At 34.6% G+C, this 18,773-nt stretch overlaps 3 protein-coding genes across 3 annotated transcripts in view; 2 read left to right on the forward strand and 1 right to left on the reverse strand.

Moving 5' to 3' along the window:
• The first annotated feature begins 402 nt into the window (after nt 1-402).
• On the forward strand, nt 403-1,386 carry LOC112522735. Its single transcript, XM_025132036.1, has one exon. The coding sequence runs from the start codon at nt 403-405 to the stop codon at nt 1,384-1,386; it is 984 nt and encodes a 327-aa protein (XP_024987804.1).
• Nucleotides 1,387-12,255: 10,869 nt separating this feature from the next.
• Nucleotides 12,256-15,905, forward strand: LOC112522736. The gene is made up of 10 exons (XM_025132037.1): nt 12,256-12,379; nt 12,482-12,629; nt 12,731-12,817; nt 13,053-13,352; nt 13,940-14,075; nt 14,160-14,322; nt 14,602-14,730; nt 14,842-15,036; nt 15,463-15,585; nt 15,678-15,905. Exons 2-10 carry the CDS (start codon nt 12,494-12,496, stop codon nt 15,789-15,791), a joined length of 1,383 nt encoding a protein of 460 aa, XP_024987805.1. The 5' UTR covers nt 12,256-12,379; nt 12,482-12,493; the 3' UTR covers nt 15,792-15,905.
• A 788-nt stretch (nt 15,906-16,693) lies between these two features.
• LOC112522737 (probable WRKY transcription factor 4) overlaps nt 16,694-18,773 on the reverse strand; it is a 5,788-nt gene continuing 3,708 nt past the window's right edge. Inside the window, exons 3-4 of the mRNA XM_025132038.1 lie at nt 17,991-18,149; nt 16,694-17,053 (exon numbers count right to left, since the gene is read on the reverse strand). Of these exons, the coding sequence (XP_024987806.1) occupies nt 16,831-17,053; nt 17,991-18,149 (382 nt within the window). The 3' untranslated portion in view covers nt 16,694-16,830. The remainder of the gene's footprint in view (nt 17,054-17,990; nt 18,150-18,773) is intronic.

Consider the following 18,773-nt stretch of genomic DNA (forward strand, 5'->3'; position numbering starts at 1 on the left):
TTTAGATTTTATATATTTAAAATGGATGTTTATCTTGTATTTAATTATGTTTATACGCAATTAGTTACATAAATTTAAAATGAAAATTTAATAAATTATACTTACGTAAAATTAATTATAATCAAAAATCTTAAATAATATACATCAATAAACAATACCATAAATATAGATACATGTATGAGTTTTATTTGACGAAGTAACCCAAATATTTTATGATCTATACGACCTTTCTCGGCCATTCTAGAAAACGTCAAATGTTTGAAAATAAATCCTTTAACCGCCACCGATCCGAAACCGGAAAAGTCAGTCTAATCAAATCATTCTCTCCATCGTCTCCGCCGCGCTCATTTCATCCGTACTCCGGTCGACGCCAACACCAACACCGTCGCCGTATCTTCCGCCATGGCGATGACACCGGCGCACACTCTAAACCTCTGTGGCGTTCTATCGGAGTCAAAGCGAATCGTCAACGCTCACTCCCGCCACTTCCTTGCTTTATCCCTCCTCTTCCTCCTCCCTCTATCTTGCTCTATCGTCATCTTCCCCACCGCCTGCCTCCCCCAAACCCGACCCGACGTCGTTTTCAGCGCCGGCGATTATACTCTAAAGTCGCCACGAACCCTAATTTTTCCTATCGTCTACACTTTCGTGGTCTACCTTCTCTCCATCTGTGCCCTAGCCACAATTACCCACAGCACATACCACGGTTTCTATGGCAGACCGGTGAAGTTTCTCCCTGCTATCAAATCCATAATCTTCTCTTTCTTCCCTCTCGTTTCGACCGCAATTGCAGCTAAGTTTTTCATTTTTCTGATATCTCTGAGTTTTCTAATGTTTGTTGTGGTAATTATCAAGTTAGCCCAAAACCTAGGGTTTGTAATCGACTATAACTCGAGTTATTTCTTCTGGTTTTGTGCATTTCTCGGTGTCGCTTTGAGTTTGATAATGGTTTATTTCCAAGTGAATTGGGGATTAGCTTCTGTTGTTGCTGTTACCGAATCGAAATGGGGGTTTGAGCCCTTGTGGAGAAGTTCGTATTTAGTTAACGGGATGAGATCTGTTTCGTTATCATTGATTTTGGTTTTTGGAGTTCAGATTGGGTTTTGGGTGTGGATGGCCTCCAATAGTTTGTTGGATTTTGGCACCATTGATGAATGGAGAAGCTGGGATTTCGTCTCGCAGACGATTATAACGTCGGGGTTCTTGAGCATTTTGACATTCTTATTGCTTCATTATACTGCAGCTAATACTGTGTTGTATATGTACTGTAAGGCTTTACATGGAGAATTGGCTATCGAGATTGCCGAAGAGTTTGCTCGTGAGTACGTTAGTCTGCCTTTCGATGATGCAAAGGTTCCTCATGTTGTTACCGTTGTCTCAGCTTGATGATTGAGCTAAAGTTGGTTCTTTTCTCACTGCTGATTACAGGTTTCTTGTTTACTTTTTCTGTAATATATTCGATTTCTTGTGCTTTTTGTGTATAAAAATCTGTCATCATTTTATAGTTGATATGATAATTTGTGTTCTTTAAGTAGATTGTAAATGAATAATGCAAATCGTTCGCTTTTTAAGGAAATGATCTTCTTGCATAATGGGGTGTAGGATAGGTTATAAAAGATTCAACTTTCAAGTACTATTCCTAAATCAAAGTAAACAGTTAGTAGGAAAACTGATGATCAAATGGAGACTTGTTATTAGAACTCGATTTGGACTGCTTTTTAGAGTTGAACCGAGGCTTGATGCCATTAGAGTTGTTAAGTTATAGATTTCCACAGGCTTGTAACATGAGGTAGGAATATCGTGAAATGGAATGCCATGCGACTGTAAGGCTGCGTTTGGTACATGGGACGGGACATGACAGAACGAGACAATCCACTGTCCCACGTTTGGCGCAGCATGGGACAGAATAAGAACTCATTGTCCCACGTTTGGCGCGACATGGGACAAAGACAAACAAGGTGGGACAACTTGGGACAAAAGAGGTTTTCTCTTGTTCCACCAAAATAGGTGGAACAAGGTGGGACAAAAATGAGTAAGAAACTAAAATATTACTAATCTACCTTAGTTTGATATATAATCTTAATATGGTATTTATTTTGATGGTCATCACCGCTAGTTTCGGCGATTGCCGCCACTACCGGCGGTCACTGACGGCCACTTCTTCTTCCACTACATCTTCCACCGCCTCTACAACCACCGTCCACCAAGTCCATTGCCACCTTTACCATAGTCGACCACCATCCATTGCCACCAGCCCACCACCACTACCACCGTTCGCCACCTTCAACTCCTCCTCTACTACAACAACCTCCTCCACTACCATCGGCCACCACCATTCATTGCCACCTCACCTCCACTATAACCACCACCACCACTATCTTCACTATATCAACTACAACTACCTCCTCTACTATTGTCAACCGCCACCACCACCACAATCTACCATCCTCATGTCTTCTATAATCACCGTTGTCTACCAAGCACCACTGCCTCTACCTCCATAACCACTGACGGCTACTAACCACCACCGCCCGTTGCCACTACTACTGTCGGCCACCTCCACCATAACCAAAACCACTTCCACCACCACCACCACCACCACCACCACCACTACAATCAATTATATCAAATTGTTCATTCAAATTTGGTACAAATATGAAAATTATGTACAAATATTTATTCTTTAATTATTTACTTTATTTGTGTTAATTATAACTATTATATAATATTTAAAATCATCAAATAACTTTTGGGGTGGCTTGTCTAGTTCTGTCCCGTCCAGTTCTAGTCGTACCAAACACCAGACATTATCCTATTATGTTCAGTCCTACCCTCTTGTCCTGTCTTGTCCTGTCCAGTTTTGTCCCGTCTAATTATGTCTGCGTACCAAACGCTACTTAAGAGAAAATGCTCATGTTGATTCTTATAGAAGAACAATAGTGCCCTTTGTAATTCAAGTTATATGCATTCCTTCTGCTTAGAGATGCAGAAGGCCTGGGTTTTTACGCTAGGGCCGGGCTTTGGGGGGTTGTAAAGGGCCCAATTTGGGTCCAAAATTTTGGCCCGGACCAGCCCCCATAATTTTGGTCCTGATCAGGTTTTGAGGCCTGTCCTGGACCGGGCTTTTTCAATAGGAGGGGGCTCTCGGGCTAGACTTGGGCTGCCCTCCGGGCTTGGCCTTCTTTGTGCATCTTTACATAGCGCCTTATTGCTTATTCTCGAATTTGGGAAGTAAAGAAAAGAAAAGAATGGAAAAGAAAGGAATAAAATAATTTTTTTATTTATGTTCTTGAAAGAGAAGGAAAAGAAAGGAAAAGAAAAGAAAAAATAGTTTTTCATGTTCTTGAACATGAGAGAAAGGAAACCTGTCTTTTTTTACAAATATACCTTTTAAAAATATGTTTTTTTATTATGGAAGGTTGGGTAGTTTTGTAATTTTAATAATTTCTATAAAGGGTTCTAATTTGTTTCCTTTCCTTCCCTTCCCTCCCCTCCCATGTCTAGAAGGAAAGTTTTAGGAGGAAACTTATGATTTCTTTCTTTCCGATTCCTTTTGTTTCTCTTCTAAAAATATTTTGGGAACACCGAGTTTTTTTTTTTACTTTCTTCCACTTCCCCTCCCTTTCCTTTCCTTTTTTTTTTTCTTTTTTTGTAAAAAAGGCTTCGAGAACACAGTGTAAAGGTGCATTTGGACTTAACGAAAGAAGTAACCCTTAAGTGTTGCGGAAGATTGGGATGGGAACAAAATGGAATGTATCGGAATTTTAGCAAGTACAACCATCAAACTAGAGACTAAAATAAGGCTCAACAAAAGAGAGAGTATCATAGTGCGTTGTCGTTTCTTGAAATGGAACTTTCATGTCAGAGCAAGAACTAGCATGAAAGTCTATCAATTACAACTAGGGTTGTTCATATTTGTACTCAGAGTGGATGGAACGTGCTATAGTATTTTAGGGGTTCAATTTGATGTGAGTAGTTTAATAATTTATTAAGGTTGTCTTGTTTCTTGATTTTCGTTCGAGACGACAAGTTTTTGTTTTGTCGAGTCGTATGCTGATATACACCAAGCTTGACTATGGTGTTTATTATTTTTAAAATATTTCAGCTTTAGTTTAAGATAGTCATCTCATAGTATGACACATTTCCCGTGCCTCTATAATTACTGCCAATTTTTGACCATCCAAGATGCATGAATTCTAAATACTGACGGTGGCTTGGGGAGGTGCCTCTGTGAGATGAAGTGTGAGCCAAGGAGTCTAGGGGTGTTTGGTTCAGGAATAGAATTTGTCAAAAAGATTTAACTTTAAAGGAATTAGAATGGAATTTGATCGTACGTTTGGTTGGAATGAATTGATAGGAAATGTATTAAATGATTTGGAATCTGCTTGTTCGGTTGATAGAATGTAGCTTAGGAATTGGAATGAACAAACGATAAATTACCAAAATACCCCTTTTATAATGGTGGTAGTCGGTTGTGGTTCAAAACGGTGGTTCCGATGGAGATCATGTGGGTCTAGGTAAATCGAGTAGGAAACTGGGGATACTTTTTTTTTTTTTTTTTTTGAGAAAATGAGATGGAGTGGAATTGAATTCCTTATCAGTTGTGATGGAATGATCAAATCTATGAAATATGACGAGTGTGGAATTCAATTCCCTTGTATAGGTAACCAAATGTGTGAATGAAATTTGATCATCCAATTCCGTTGGAATTATGTGAATCAAACGCCCTTTAAAAGGTTTTTGAATGCGAGCTTGGATGTCACCTTTGATGAGATTAGGTTCTTTAGGTAGATCAAATATTGAATGGTTGGTTACAAAGACTCCAGGAGGTTTGACAAAATGCTTTTGAATGATATGGATTTTATGAAATGATTTAGAATATTTGGTGTGTTTGGATCCTAAGATTTGGAACTGAATTGGGTCTTTGGTTTGATTGATTAAATGGTTTTAAGGGATTTAGATTTCGTTGAGGGATCTGGATTTGGAAGGATCTTTTGATGTGTTTCTTTGTACGATATGGAATGGAATGGACTCCATTCTTTATAAATAATTCATAAAAACAAATTTTAAAGATAATTAAATTATATTTTTATTAATTGATTATTACAAAATATATGTTTTTACATTTTTAAATATTATTACATCCAAATCTTACAAAATCCCGTTAAATATCAAACACCATTGTGTCCTATGTGTTTTGGATTTCAAATCCAGAAAATATTTTAAATCAAACATGAAATTGACATGGATGTCAATTTTAAATCTCTTAATCTAAAATCTTACAAACTAAACAAATTTCAGGGGTCGTTTGGTTTGTAGGATTATTTTGTAGGGATTTAGATTTTATGGAGATTTGGATTGGAATGGATCTGAAATCATTTATGTGTTTGGTTTGTAAGATTTGAAATAAAATTGGATTCTATTAATTATAAATAATTTATAAAAAATACATTTTTATTAATCAATTATTACAAAATAAATGTTTTTAACATTTTAAAACCTTATTGCATACAATTCTACGAAATCTTGTGAAATCTCGAGCATTCCTTAAAGATTCAAAATCCTATGTTTGTAGGATTTCAATTAAATCATAAGATTTCAAATCCGAACAATTTAACATACCAAATATGGAATTAACATAGATTTGAAATACAAATTTTCTCAAATCTTAACAAACCATAAGGACTAAAAACGTAATTTACTCACAAAGAAAGTAGCAAAGCCGCGTTTGTTGGTGGTTGGAGGGGGAATTCTACAAGCATTGGTGCTTCTCCATAACAACCCACCACACACACGTCTTTTAGTAGGAACAAAAATACTACTAATAATTGTAGTAGTTGTTTCTTTGTAAATTCAATATTTATGAATATATAAAAATGTATTAAAAAAATGAAAGATTACGTGAGAATAAGAGTTAAGGTGAGAAGTATAATAAATGATTTGCACCATCGATCATTTTTAATCTCAAACCAACTCATGAATTGAGCTTTAGAATTGATCTGGTGTATCTCATTAGTGTTGATCTAATGTTTTTTTTTATTTAAAATTGATTCAAGTGTGGAGATTCATTCTTACTATTTAACCGAAACTCAACCCTGCAATAAAATATGTTAAATAATAACTTTATTTTTTGATAAATTCTTAATTAATCCTTTTGTCCCTCGTTCAAAAAGATTATTTGATTATTTTGTGGTACCCGTAGATGTGAGGACAAAGACTGGACTTAGTGAGGTGAGGTAGCTTAGGATGATGAAACCGTACCTTCTAACTTTCGGACTTTCTTGCTGGCTTGACTTCTTGACTTAGAGCTTTCACGTGGCAATCGTTGATGGAAAAMAGAGTGATAAAAATCTAAAATAAAGAGGTGGTTGACAGAGGTAGATCGGCATCTGTCTCGCCTGCTGGAAAGCTTGACTTGGCCATTGAAATTAGCAGCAACAAATCAACTTGTGTTCACCTCGACTTTCTTTCTTGGATTCTAAAAACAACAGTAAGAAGATATGTAGTGATTTTAAGAACACTCAACTTAATGAACTTAATGACCTATGAAGAGTTTTGAAGGCTTTTTTACTTGTCGATTGAACTGATAATAAAGATAAAAAGTAACAGATTGGAATTTAAATTTATAACTAATTGGGTAAATTTTAAAATCTATTTTGCTTCTTGTACCTCAATAATATTTTATTAAGTTTATTTTTGTTTAGAAAAGAACAAATTGTAAGAAAAAGAAAGATACTTTAACTTGATTCTTATTTTGGATAACGTACTTTCAAAACTTTCATTTTGATACCTAAGATGTAGAGTTTAAACATTTAAGTAATCAGGTAACAGGTTGAAACATTAACCGGTTATCATGCTCATTGTGGTGAGTGATGTGGTATTCCGCTTAGTATTATTTGCTGACGTGGTTAGTGACATGAATTTTTTTTAATCTAAAATTAGTCTTCAACCGGTTACTTAAATGTTTAAAACTTTACATTTTAGATACCAAAATAAAAGTTTAAAAGTACATTATCCAAAATAAAAATCAAGTTAAAATACGTTATTTTTTCATACAATTTATTCTTTAAAAAACAATTATAATAATCATATATCTTTTGAGATATTGCATTTATTTAATTGTTTACTTAGACCCAAAAATCCAGGGATATCTAGTAAACATAATAATTAATTAAAATTGTTCATTATATAATGGTTTTGAAAAAGTAAAACAATTATTAAAAAAATATTTATTTATTTTAATAGTAGAAAAATATAATTTTATTATATAAAATAGTTTAGCATGAAACCCACTATCCCCAAAAATGTGTTAAGGATATTTTTGTCATTTGGCACAAATGGACATGCTTGTTCCTTGTTTGGTATGCCCCTCACCCACCCCCCATCTACTTTTTTATTTTAATTATATTATTATTTTTTAATTGTTGAAAATAAATATAATTGTTGATGGTGTCTAATTTATTTTGTGAAACATATCATAAAATCTCAACTACAATTTCATATGTTTTGATGTGTTGTCATTTTAATTGTATCTTAAAATATGTACATGTAATATTTTAAATATCTATTACATAAAAAATGGCATCTCTTAAATCATTCTTTGTTTTATAAGAGGATTATCATTTATTAATATGTTCTTTTTTCATCTTTGGCGTATAATTTAGTTGATAAAAAGATGAGGCGACTTTATCGAAATACAAGACATGTCTGGTTTGACCCCCGAGGTCTAAGGATGGTGATGTGCCTCGATCAAGTGAGGAACCTGGCTCATCCGACCCGAACGGGGACGGGATTTCCTACTAAAACAGGTCCCAGGGACGGGGATCTCCGTTAGACTCAAACTAGCATATATTTTTCATAGAGTTTGACCGGGGTTTTACTGAGGTTTGATCGGGGAAGGGATGTTAATCCTCATACCCACCGAGAACCGGGGCTGGGAGCTATTACTAAAAACCGGGGCCGGTGATTACAAAACCCGGCCCATCCCCTGCTAGCTTCAGCTGTTGATTGAGCCAAAAAAATGTCATCCTTTAAGGTGGGTTATAAACGGAGCCAGTTATAATTATCGATAATCAACGATTTTCTCAAATACGTTTTTTCTTCTAATTTTTAACTATTTATTAAATATTTGATATACTTGTTTATGGGAAAAAAAAAACAATATTGATTGTATGAGTGGTGGAATACAAATATTTATAAAAATATATATTTAAATAATAGAATAAAGTTATATAAAATGGAAAAAACAAGAAATACTTCAAGAAAGTGATTGCCTTTAATTATGGATTAAAATATGGGGTTGCGGCCTGCGGGCCTCCGAACCCTCTTCAAATACTCACTATTGGACCTTCCTGATTCATGCTTCAACTCTCTTTTAATTATATATATATATATATTGTTTTTTTTTAATAATAATTTATAAATTTAAAGGGATCATTTACTAAACGCTTATTTGGATAAGTGAACATCAAGTCACTTTATCTTACAAGATGAATATGACAAGGACAAAAAATCTTACCCAGTAAGAGGGAGACAAGGATCAAGAGTTTTACCCGACAACGGCAAGTGAGGGCGCCAACTCTTACCATGGTAAGCGCTTACTATGGGTGAGCAGCGGAACCGGGTACCCGGCTATGGAACCGGAACCGCCTTGGAACCGCCGGTTCCGGAACCGGAACCGATATGAGTGGTTCCGGTTCCTAAAATACGGAACCGATTGAGAATGGTTCCGGTTCCGGTTCTCAATTTTTTCGGAACCGTTACCCGCCGGATACCCGATATTTTTAAATAAAATAATAATTATTTTTTTTTAATACCAAATTTATATTAGGTTTACATCTTGAAAGCACAATCTTCATTCTTCATCGAAATTCTTCGTATAGAATGATTCGTATTTTTTAAAATTGTGTGTTCACTTGGATTCATAATATGTAATCGTTAAACTTTGAAAATTTACCATTATAGTATGTAATCGTTAAACTTTGAACATTTTCCATTAGTCTATTAGGTTTGTAATCGTTAAACAATATTTGTAACCATTATTATATATAATTTGTATTCTTGCTTATTTATTTAGTGTTTTGGCAACGTTTTATTTTTTATTTCTAAATAACAAAATTTTAATATTTTAGGAAGCGGATACCCGGAACCGGAACCGGTTCCCGGCGGTTCCGGTTCCGGTTCCAAAAATTTAAGAACCGCTCTAACCGTTTACGGTTCCGGTTCCAATATCTCAAGAACCGCCGGTTCCGGTTCCGGTTTCTGTCAAAAAGGGCGGGTACCCGCCTATGCTCACCCCTAGCGCTTACCGGGTAAATTATTGCATACGATACCGTTTTGGTGAACTAAAATCGTACCCGGTAAGTAAATGATAAGTGTTAAATTTTACCATTAAGCGCTTACCGGTAAAAATGTTAGTAAACAGCCCCTAACTAAATATAAACTTCCCTTAAAATGTTATGTTTTTCTGTAATTAAATACAAAACTTAATTTATATTTAATTTTATCAGTGTTTATTGTCAGTAAACAAAAGCCCTTAGGATATGTTTAGTACATTGAACGTGACAGAATAAAAAAAGAACAAATACTATTGTTCCACATTTTGCATGATTTTTATGTTCAACAGTCAGAAATAAAAGGAAACAACGTATTCCACCCTTCACCCCATTGAACAAAGTGGAACAAACCTATGTTTTACCAATATACCTTCAAAATAAAATTTAATTCTTTTATAGAATTTCAAATATGACACCATCTTTATATTTTATCCACTCTTTAAATTTTATTTATTGTATTTTATTCTCTTTAAACTTTCCCTTTACTGTTCTTAAAAAAACTTATACGTTTCCTATATTTTGGTTAATTTACGTAATCTATTAAATATTAACGACTAAAAATAATATAAAAAGGTATAAAATAAAAATTAGAAATCGATAAACTTCATATTTTGGTATCATTTTAATCGTATTAACGAAAACTTTATAATATTGTAGTTTATTTTATTAGAATTTAATACATTAATCCAAAGATATAAACAGCTCATTAGGAGTAAATTAGTCATTGTACCAATTGTATCTTACCAAATGCTGAACAACTATCATCCCCAGTCATGTCTGGATACCTAACGCACTTTTATAGTCATAGTTGTTCACTTACAATGACTTCAGATCATTCATGATTATTAATAATAAATTACATTCATACCCCCTACTATAAAGATAGATATATGTAAATACAAATATTAATAGCAACCCTTTTATTAATACATAAACTGTCCCAAATATCTATAATTACTTTTTAAAAAAAGATATTAAAAAAATATATTGCAATTTTAATTTGACATTTAAATATGAAGTTGTGATTTTGGTGGAAATTCCACCACCAAACCCTTTTTTATTTAAGAATTTGTGTTGTTAGGGTGATGTATAATTTTCTATAAACATGAATGTGGACAAAAGAATATGATTCAAATGATTGGTTCTCTTTTTTTTGATTGTGGGATTGTTGTAGTTGCTACATGTCTCTTTCAATCTCTCTTATTTTATATGTGCTTTTTGATTAAGACCCTTTTAACACCCTTTTTTTTCTTCTTGCAAACTTACCATTTGTTTTCTTGTTCTTTTAAAACTTTAAAATCCAAGTCATTTGAAAACATACAAAAGTTAAAAGACAATCGGGTCACGAAATCCAATGTGGGCGAATCGTTGTTTAGTTATACGGTCGAATTACGTTGTCATGTTGTGAGATCCTCTTGGTTAGTAGTATAATAAGCTTACTGGACTCATAGCTTACCGTGAGCGGAAGTGTGGATAAATGGACAAAATCTGGTACGGTTGAGCGGAGATGTTAGACATATAATCTTGATATTGAGTTTGAGGTCTTCGAGGCTTTAGTTTGGTGGTTCTGTTAAACGAGTGTGAGGTTTGATTCCAACGTACCACCCACCTACCCTCGTGACACATAATTTATCTCTGTCATGGTGATTTTGATCAGTAGTTGGAGGATGCTCCAAATTATGACGATAACATACCTTTTTCACAGAATTGTAAGTTTAAGACGGGTTTTTACAGTTTTCTTTTTTCAGGTCATTGGATGAAGCAATGAAAAATTTGTTGTTGCTTAAAGACGTCGAAACAGTTATTCTCTTCCAATCTTTAAAACATGAAAAGGGTAACCTAGGAACTCGAAATATAAAGGTTTTTATGTAGAATCTTGAAGAACATTGGAATGATAAGAGCATCTATCGTAGGAGGTTTTTTTTTTTTTCATTAATCTGAATATCTAACCCGCTATGCGAGTCGACTAAGCCCAGGATGACCACCTGTTTTGCGAGTAGCCCGGAGTCACCGTATTTGAACCTCCGTGGCCAAAAGAGGATTTTTGTTTCTCCTTGGATTTTAACCTGAGACCTCCAAGACTTTTGATCTTTAGAGTTCAAACTCAAACCAATCAAACACCACCCTTATGATTTTTATGGAATAAGGAAATGGTGATTCTAAATATACCCCCTTCTACTTACCAAATACAACTCAACATAATTTATCATTACACATCAATATCAACGCTCTTTCTTTTTTAATTTTAATGTATCATTTAACCTACTTTTGACCCAAAATGTGAATATAACTACACAAGACTGCGTCCATTCTTAGGTGGGGAGACAAAATCTTAATTAAACCCAATTCCAAATTTGACAACAAATAATTCCAATAAAAACACTAACCACCTCTCTGTTAGCACTTTAATAGCTCACAACTTATTCGGCCAGCTATAATGACTGTTTGATAGTGACTTAATGATATAGAAAGTAATTAACTTATTCAGTAAGTTTCTAGAGGAGAATTTTACGCAGAAAATCAAGTTTTTTTCCAAACCTGCTCAAGCTAACTAAAAAACACGCTCCTTATCTATGAAAAAACCCTAAAAGACCCTTCCTAATATGTACAAACAAATTAATCCACAGAGTCAGCTTTATCCATATAGGACTTAATGAAATAACATCCAATCAATCCCTAAATCTTACACCAAATTTGTAAAAATAGACCATTTCCTAGAGATGAAAATGGTGGTTGACACAGAAGACCAAAAATATCATGTGGGGTATGGTGCTTAATTGTTTATAGTTATAGCTAAAGAACACTAGTTCTTATTTGATATTTTTGTATGCAGGTGGCTGTATGGTTTCTGGACAAGATGAGTTGTCTGAACCAGTTTAGTAGGTCAAGTTTCCTAGAGATTTTGACCATATAAGAACCTTCCATCTCTTCATTTTCATCTCAGTTTTCATGTTGTTTGCATACAAATTATATCGGATTTTCGGTTTCGTGATCTGGAAATCTACAAAACACCCGTTCGAAACAAGAATTGTATCGTTCTTGAGGTATTTAACTCGAGTAATTTGAGTCTTCACTTATTGTTTTCGGTTCATGTGATCGTCTTGCGTGGATCCAGGGCTAACTCTTTTGTGAAATTACGTTTATAGTCGTCGTGGATCATGGGTGGATGTGTTTCTAGGCCGTACAAGAAATCTAGATCGCGTAAATTCTTTTTCTGTTCAGGAAGATGGCAAAGAAGGGTTTCCTCTTCTGCCCCTGTTAGGCCTGTGGAACAGCTTACAGATGGTATTGTTGGTGAGTTTTCTTGAGGGACTTTCGAAGGGGTAGATTAGTAATTTTGCATTACATCGATCTCGGGTTGATGCTAACTATACATATATATATCTTTCTTCTAGCACCAATTTGTCAAGAGGAGACGTGGTTCGATTCCATGAGTATCTTAGGATCCGACTCGGATGACGACTTTAGCAGTGTCTACGGAGGTAATGAACGCTTTCGACTTCTCATGATCAATATATGCGGTCAGAATTTAGACTTTTACTGTAATAAAATCGGTTTTATAGGACGTCATATAACTGATTTGTATATTACAAATTATGCCAAAGGGTGTTACAATAGGATTTTGGAACGTATTTTGGTCAATTTCCTCCAAATTTATTGTAGTGTTTTTGGAACTTGGATATGATCTAAAACTTGATCGTTTGTCGTTGTTTCTAGATTCCTTATCGTTAGGAAATGCGAGCGATCAGTGCCCAGATAGCACAACGATTCAGTACGAGAATGCACCGCACTTTTCTGACGGCAAATCTGGTTACAACAACGGACTACACGAAGCTCATCTCATATCGGATGGGACTGAAAATGAGAAGTTTTTCATCAGAAACGGATACAAGGACTCAAAGGGGTCCTCGTTTTTTAATAAAAGTACTCTAGATAACGATCTTTCTTGCTTAACGACTGTTATAGTGCTTTCTATGAACCAGAAACCATCAGACGGAGATGAAAAAACCGAAATTTGTAAGTAAAACTAGTCTTAATTTCCTGATTCGGCTTAATGCAATACAACATTTGAAATAAAGTGTCCTACCGAACATTTTTTGAGGAGTAACTTATAAACGCATCCTTTATAAGACACTTTTATTTTAAAAATGTCTTAAAAAACTTGTTTGGACGTCCAAAAATTTCAATATCAACTTATTGTAACACTTTTAGATATGATGTACAACTGTGTGGTCCTATAAGACAGTCCTGCATGTATAAAGCTGTCTGTTTGGATTAATTTTTTGTCAGTATGGATTGGGAAAGGTTTTGTTTGTGGAAGAACTTTTTCGTAGATGGAAGGATCGTATTTTTTAACTGAAAGGGGCAGGTTTGAAAAAAAAAAACTTGGCATTCCGCATAAAGCTCCCCTTAGAAGCTTACCGAATAAGTCATTTTCTATATCATTACACCACTACTAAATGGTGTGCGACCGAATAAGCTGTGAGTCTCATTAAGCTGCAAACAGTAGACATATTTGGCATCCTATAAGCCGATTTTATTGTAATGAATCTAGATTACTTATCCTACATCTTGCATTGCTAATTTGACGAACATATTTCTAGGCGAGTCGAAGAGATTATTGTTTCGACCCAGAGCGGGACTTCTGATTCCTAGATCAATGAACGATAAGCCAACTCCAGGAAGCTGGTCGATTGTTTCACCTTCGGTTTTTAAGCTTCGGGGAGTTAATTTTTTCAGGCATGTTTAATCTGGTATCGTTTTTATTGGCAAGTTTTTGGTTTCTGGAACAAACTAGAACTAAACTAGAAACCAATTCTGCAGAGATAAGCGGAAATACCCGGCTCCAGATTATAGTCCTTATACTCCAATCGGTATCGATCTGTTTGTTTGTCCTAGAAAGATCGATCATATTGCTCAGCACGTTGAACTTCCTTGCGTCGATATGCATAAAAAAGTACCTTCGTTGCTGATCGTGAACGTACAGGTATTATAGTTCGTTTATTCTACCAAACTGATCGGTTTGTTTTCATTGTTTCATACGTTAAACCAAGCTGAATCAAACCGGATTAACTTCGGCTTGGTTCGGTTCGGAAAAATTGGAATTAAGTATACTACAACAAAATCGGCTTTATTAGATGCCAAATATGTCTAACTCTAAGTACGTAAATGTGTTACAATAACTTGACATGATGCTTTTGTAAATCCTAACAAGTTTTTTAGGACATTTTTGAAATACATCATCTTATTAGTTATTTTATAACAGATGCCAACATATCCTGCTTCGTTATTTCTTGGCGATACCGATGGCCAAGGCATCAGTCTAGTTTTGTATTTCAAAGTATCCGAAAGCTTTGATAAAGAAATATCTGCTCGTTTTCGCGAAAGCATTCAGGTAACGTAGACACGAGTTTGAGATCGATCTACTAGCACTCTAGAAATGGCGCCAGATCGAGTTTTATGGTCGTTTTCTATTATTAATCATTCTAAATTGTATATCTAACAGAGACTAGTGATGGATGAGATGGAAGTGATGAAGGGTTTTGCAAAAGAATCTACGGTTCCTTATCGAGAAAGATTGAAGCTAATGGCGGGTGTAGTTAACCCCGAGGATCTTCAGTTGAGTTCCGCAGAAAGAAAGCTTCTAAACGCTTATAACGACAAACCGGTGCTTTCGCGCCCTCAACACGCTTTCTATCGGGTCGGTATATGACTATCGTTCACGTGTTTTAATCTCGTTTGTTGGAGTCTCACATCTGCTGACCATCCAGAATGGTGCTTCTTGTTGAGCTTTTTAGAAACCTTATTAGCTACATGAGATTGTGAAAAGAAAAACCTCTTTTTCCTAGTTTTTCATGTGGGTCCCACATTGACTCGATTTTAACATTTTCTTCTCAATATATGTTGGAATCCTGTTCTTTTATCGAATGCTCTTTTGGATAGTAATCTAATGGGGTTCTATATATTATTACATGATATCAGTGTCAAAATCTGCCACGGGGGATGTTGTAGCCCCACCTCAACTGCTCTTTTGGAGAGTAATCCAATGAGATTTCACATATTCCCACATCATTCTTTCCTTTTCGATTCAGAATACGAATTGAACTTGTGGCTACCTTCTATGCAGGGACATAACTACTTCGAGATAGATCTAGACATACACCGATTCAGCTACATTTCGAGGAAAGCACTCGATGCTTTTCGAGAGCGATTGAAGCACGGAATACTCGATCTTGGTTTAACGATTCAGGTAAAGTGGTTTTAGGGCATCGAATCGACAAAACAATATATATTTTTTAACTTGTTTCACAAATTGAATCTATATGTTTGTGTTGGTTTTAGGCACAACATCCTGAAGAACTACCAGAGCAAGTTTTAAGCTGTGTTAGACTTAACAAGATTGACTTTTCTGGTCATGGTCAAATCCCTAGAATTTTAATCCCCACTAATGATTGATTAATTTGTAGCAACTCTAATTCTCTATCAAGATTATCAGTTCTTTGTATAGATACTGGATTATGACTGAACACCTCTAAGTCAAAATCCGGGCTGAAAACAACGTGTGCATCCGCCGCCTATTTGCTGACCAGCAGTAGGGTCTCGAGACCCCAAATGCACATGTAGTTGATCAAGCTTCTGAGAAGCATTATCGTTTGAAGTTGATTACGAGAGGAAAAGGGTATATATGATATTCGTTTTTATTCTGGATTAAAACAATCGTGTCATATGATTTTACATAATTTGTGGTTATCGGAATTCATTTAATCACCAAATACATCCGTGATCTCTTGCATTGTGATCGATTTTACCAACGTAATCGAGTCACTACAGGGATTGGTTCAAATAAGAAAGCTAAATATCGTGAAAAAGTATAAAGTGAAGGTTCATATGTGAATAAGTGAAAAAAAATCCGACAAAAGAAATCTATTTGAAGATACATATGTAAACCGGTGTTACAGATTATCCTTATGGGTTCATATCTGCATCTTCAAATAGATTTTTTTAACGAACCACATTATGATTTTTTCCTTATTATGTTCCCACGATATTTAACCTTTTTCAGAGGTTGTTTGGTTGATTTTTCATTAAGTCCTATATATATAAAGTTGTATTTGGATTAAAGTCTTTATAGATTCGGAAAGTTTTTGTTTAGGAGGATTTTTCTATAGACGGAAAGAGCATGTTTTTTAATTAGAGGGACAAGTTTAGAAAAAACTTGACTTTCTGCATAAAGCTTTCGTAGAAGCTTATTGAATAAGCTACTTTCTACATCATTAAGTCGTTACCAAACAGTTATGTATAGCCGAACGCATAAGCTTAATGTCCTATTAAGCTCATTAAGCTGCTAACAAACAGAATGGTTCCAATAGTAGATCACTCTTCGAAACACAAAACCAACAAAAGAATTGGCAAGTACGTATCTAGATGACAATTTATATACAATTTTGTAGTTACGAATTAAAATCAACGTAAATGATCGGATAGCTCGAACCAGCTACATAATTTGTTCATCTTTCAATCGTAGATGACCTATCGGACCATGAGGCCTTAATTGCGAAGCGGTTTCCTTTGTTGTATCGTGGTTGTTGTTTCTAACCACTGGTACCAGATGGTTGTGTTTACCTTCGTATGTAGTTATTACAGCCATCGGGTCGCTTGCCGCTCGCTCGACATGTTTCCGAACCTTGCAACCTTGACTCGTGCACTTATAATAACTCCTGCAAAAACACTATGACGTTAAGATCACGTGGATTACGACAAAGTGCGAAATAACCCAAAGACATAAACAAATCTCTTAGATTGATCGACTTTTTGAACACTCAGTATTTGACCTTTTATTGCAATCAAACCATCATTCTTGTAAAAATACCAAAAGGAAATATTATATTTAAAACGACCAAAATTAGGCAAGAATATTAAGTACGATGTTATTTTCTTTTTTTGCGTTTACTACAATAAGATCGAGTTTATAGGACGCCAACAATATCCAAATGTCCTAATAGATCGTTTTATAAGTCTTACGTTTATAAGACCAAGCAACAAACCGTCTTATCTACAAGCATTGTAATAAAATTATAGGACGCTTCTAGACGTCTTAACAAGTTTTTTAGGGCATTTTTGAAATAAAGCGTCATATTAGCTATTCTATAAGACACTTTTGAGAAGTGTCCTATAAACAGATCTTTTTTATAGGGCGCTTGTTTATATCAGACATTTTTCCAAAATGTTCTATAAAATAACTAATACGATGATTTATTTTAAAATGTCCCAAAAGCATCATATAAACTTACTGTAACACTTTTAGATATGACAACTTATTTTAAAATGTCCTAAAACGATTGTTAAGACGTCTAAAAACATCATACAAACTTATTGTAACACTTTTATATATGACACTTTATCATTTGATCATATAAACTTAAGTCATATGATACAGTCCATTGGAACAATTAGATATTTTTAACGTTCTATAAATCTGATTTTGTTGTAATAATGACATGTTTGTGCAAAAGAGGCTCAGATCCCAAAAGAATTGTTACTCTCGCATTGCGGTTACCAGACTCGAACTCTTGCCGTTCGTAACGAAAAACCATATACGGTGATAAATAGTCTATCACTCTTAACTTAATAGTTAATCGAAGAAAAAGAACATGCCTTGGATGACGATTTCCTTTAACAACTTTTTGCCCGTATTTTCGCCATTTATAGCCATCGTCAAGAAGATCAATTTCGCTGGTTGCTTGTACAACGATCCGAGGTTCCGTAACCGTCCGATGAGATGAAACCGGATCGACTGCCTTGACCTCTACATTCCTATACCATACATACCATATATTGCAACTTAATTAGCATGATAACAACTATATGTTTTAGCGTAATAAATGAGTTCTATCAACTTTTTAGACAATTATATTCGACTTTTTGTTGCAAACTAATCATTTGTACTCGTAAAAGATAAGGAAAAAAAGTTATAGTTTAAAAGAACAAAAAAATTGGATAAATTATAATGTGAGAATATATGAAATCTCCGTATTACTCTCTAAAAGAACTCTTGAGGAGAGAAATAAAAAATTCAGAAACACCATGATAACCATTCATCTGTATAATATGCATATGTTCATACAAGTAATCTGTTCATCATGCATACGTGCATAATGCATGCATGTACATGGAATCGAAGAAACATCTGCGATTATTTATATGCAGATATGCATGTTTTACAAATACTACAAGGGTACTAATGCAATGCAATGAGATACATCTTCATTTTAATGTTTCGTTTTATTTTGTCTTTGTTGATATAATTCGGTTTATGTGGTTTTGAGAAAGATAATATTTTTATTTTTTAATAAAATTAAATTTGAAAATATAATAAAAAATTGAAAAAGTATATTTATATTAATATTAATATCAAATTAACTATTTAAAAGTTCTCGT

The sequence above is a fragment of the Cynara cardunculus genome, assembly GCF_001531365.2.
Source record: "Cynara cardunculus var. scolymus isolate 2C chromosome LG 12, CcrdV1, whole genome shotgun sequence".
NCBI lineage: Eukaryota > Viridiplantae > Streptophyta > Magnoliopsida > Asterales > Asteraceae > Cynara > Cynara cardunculus.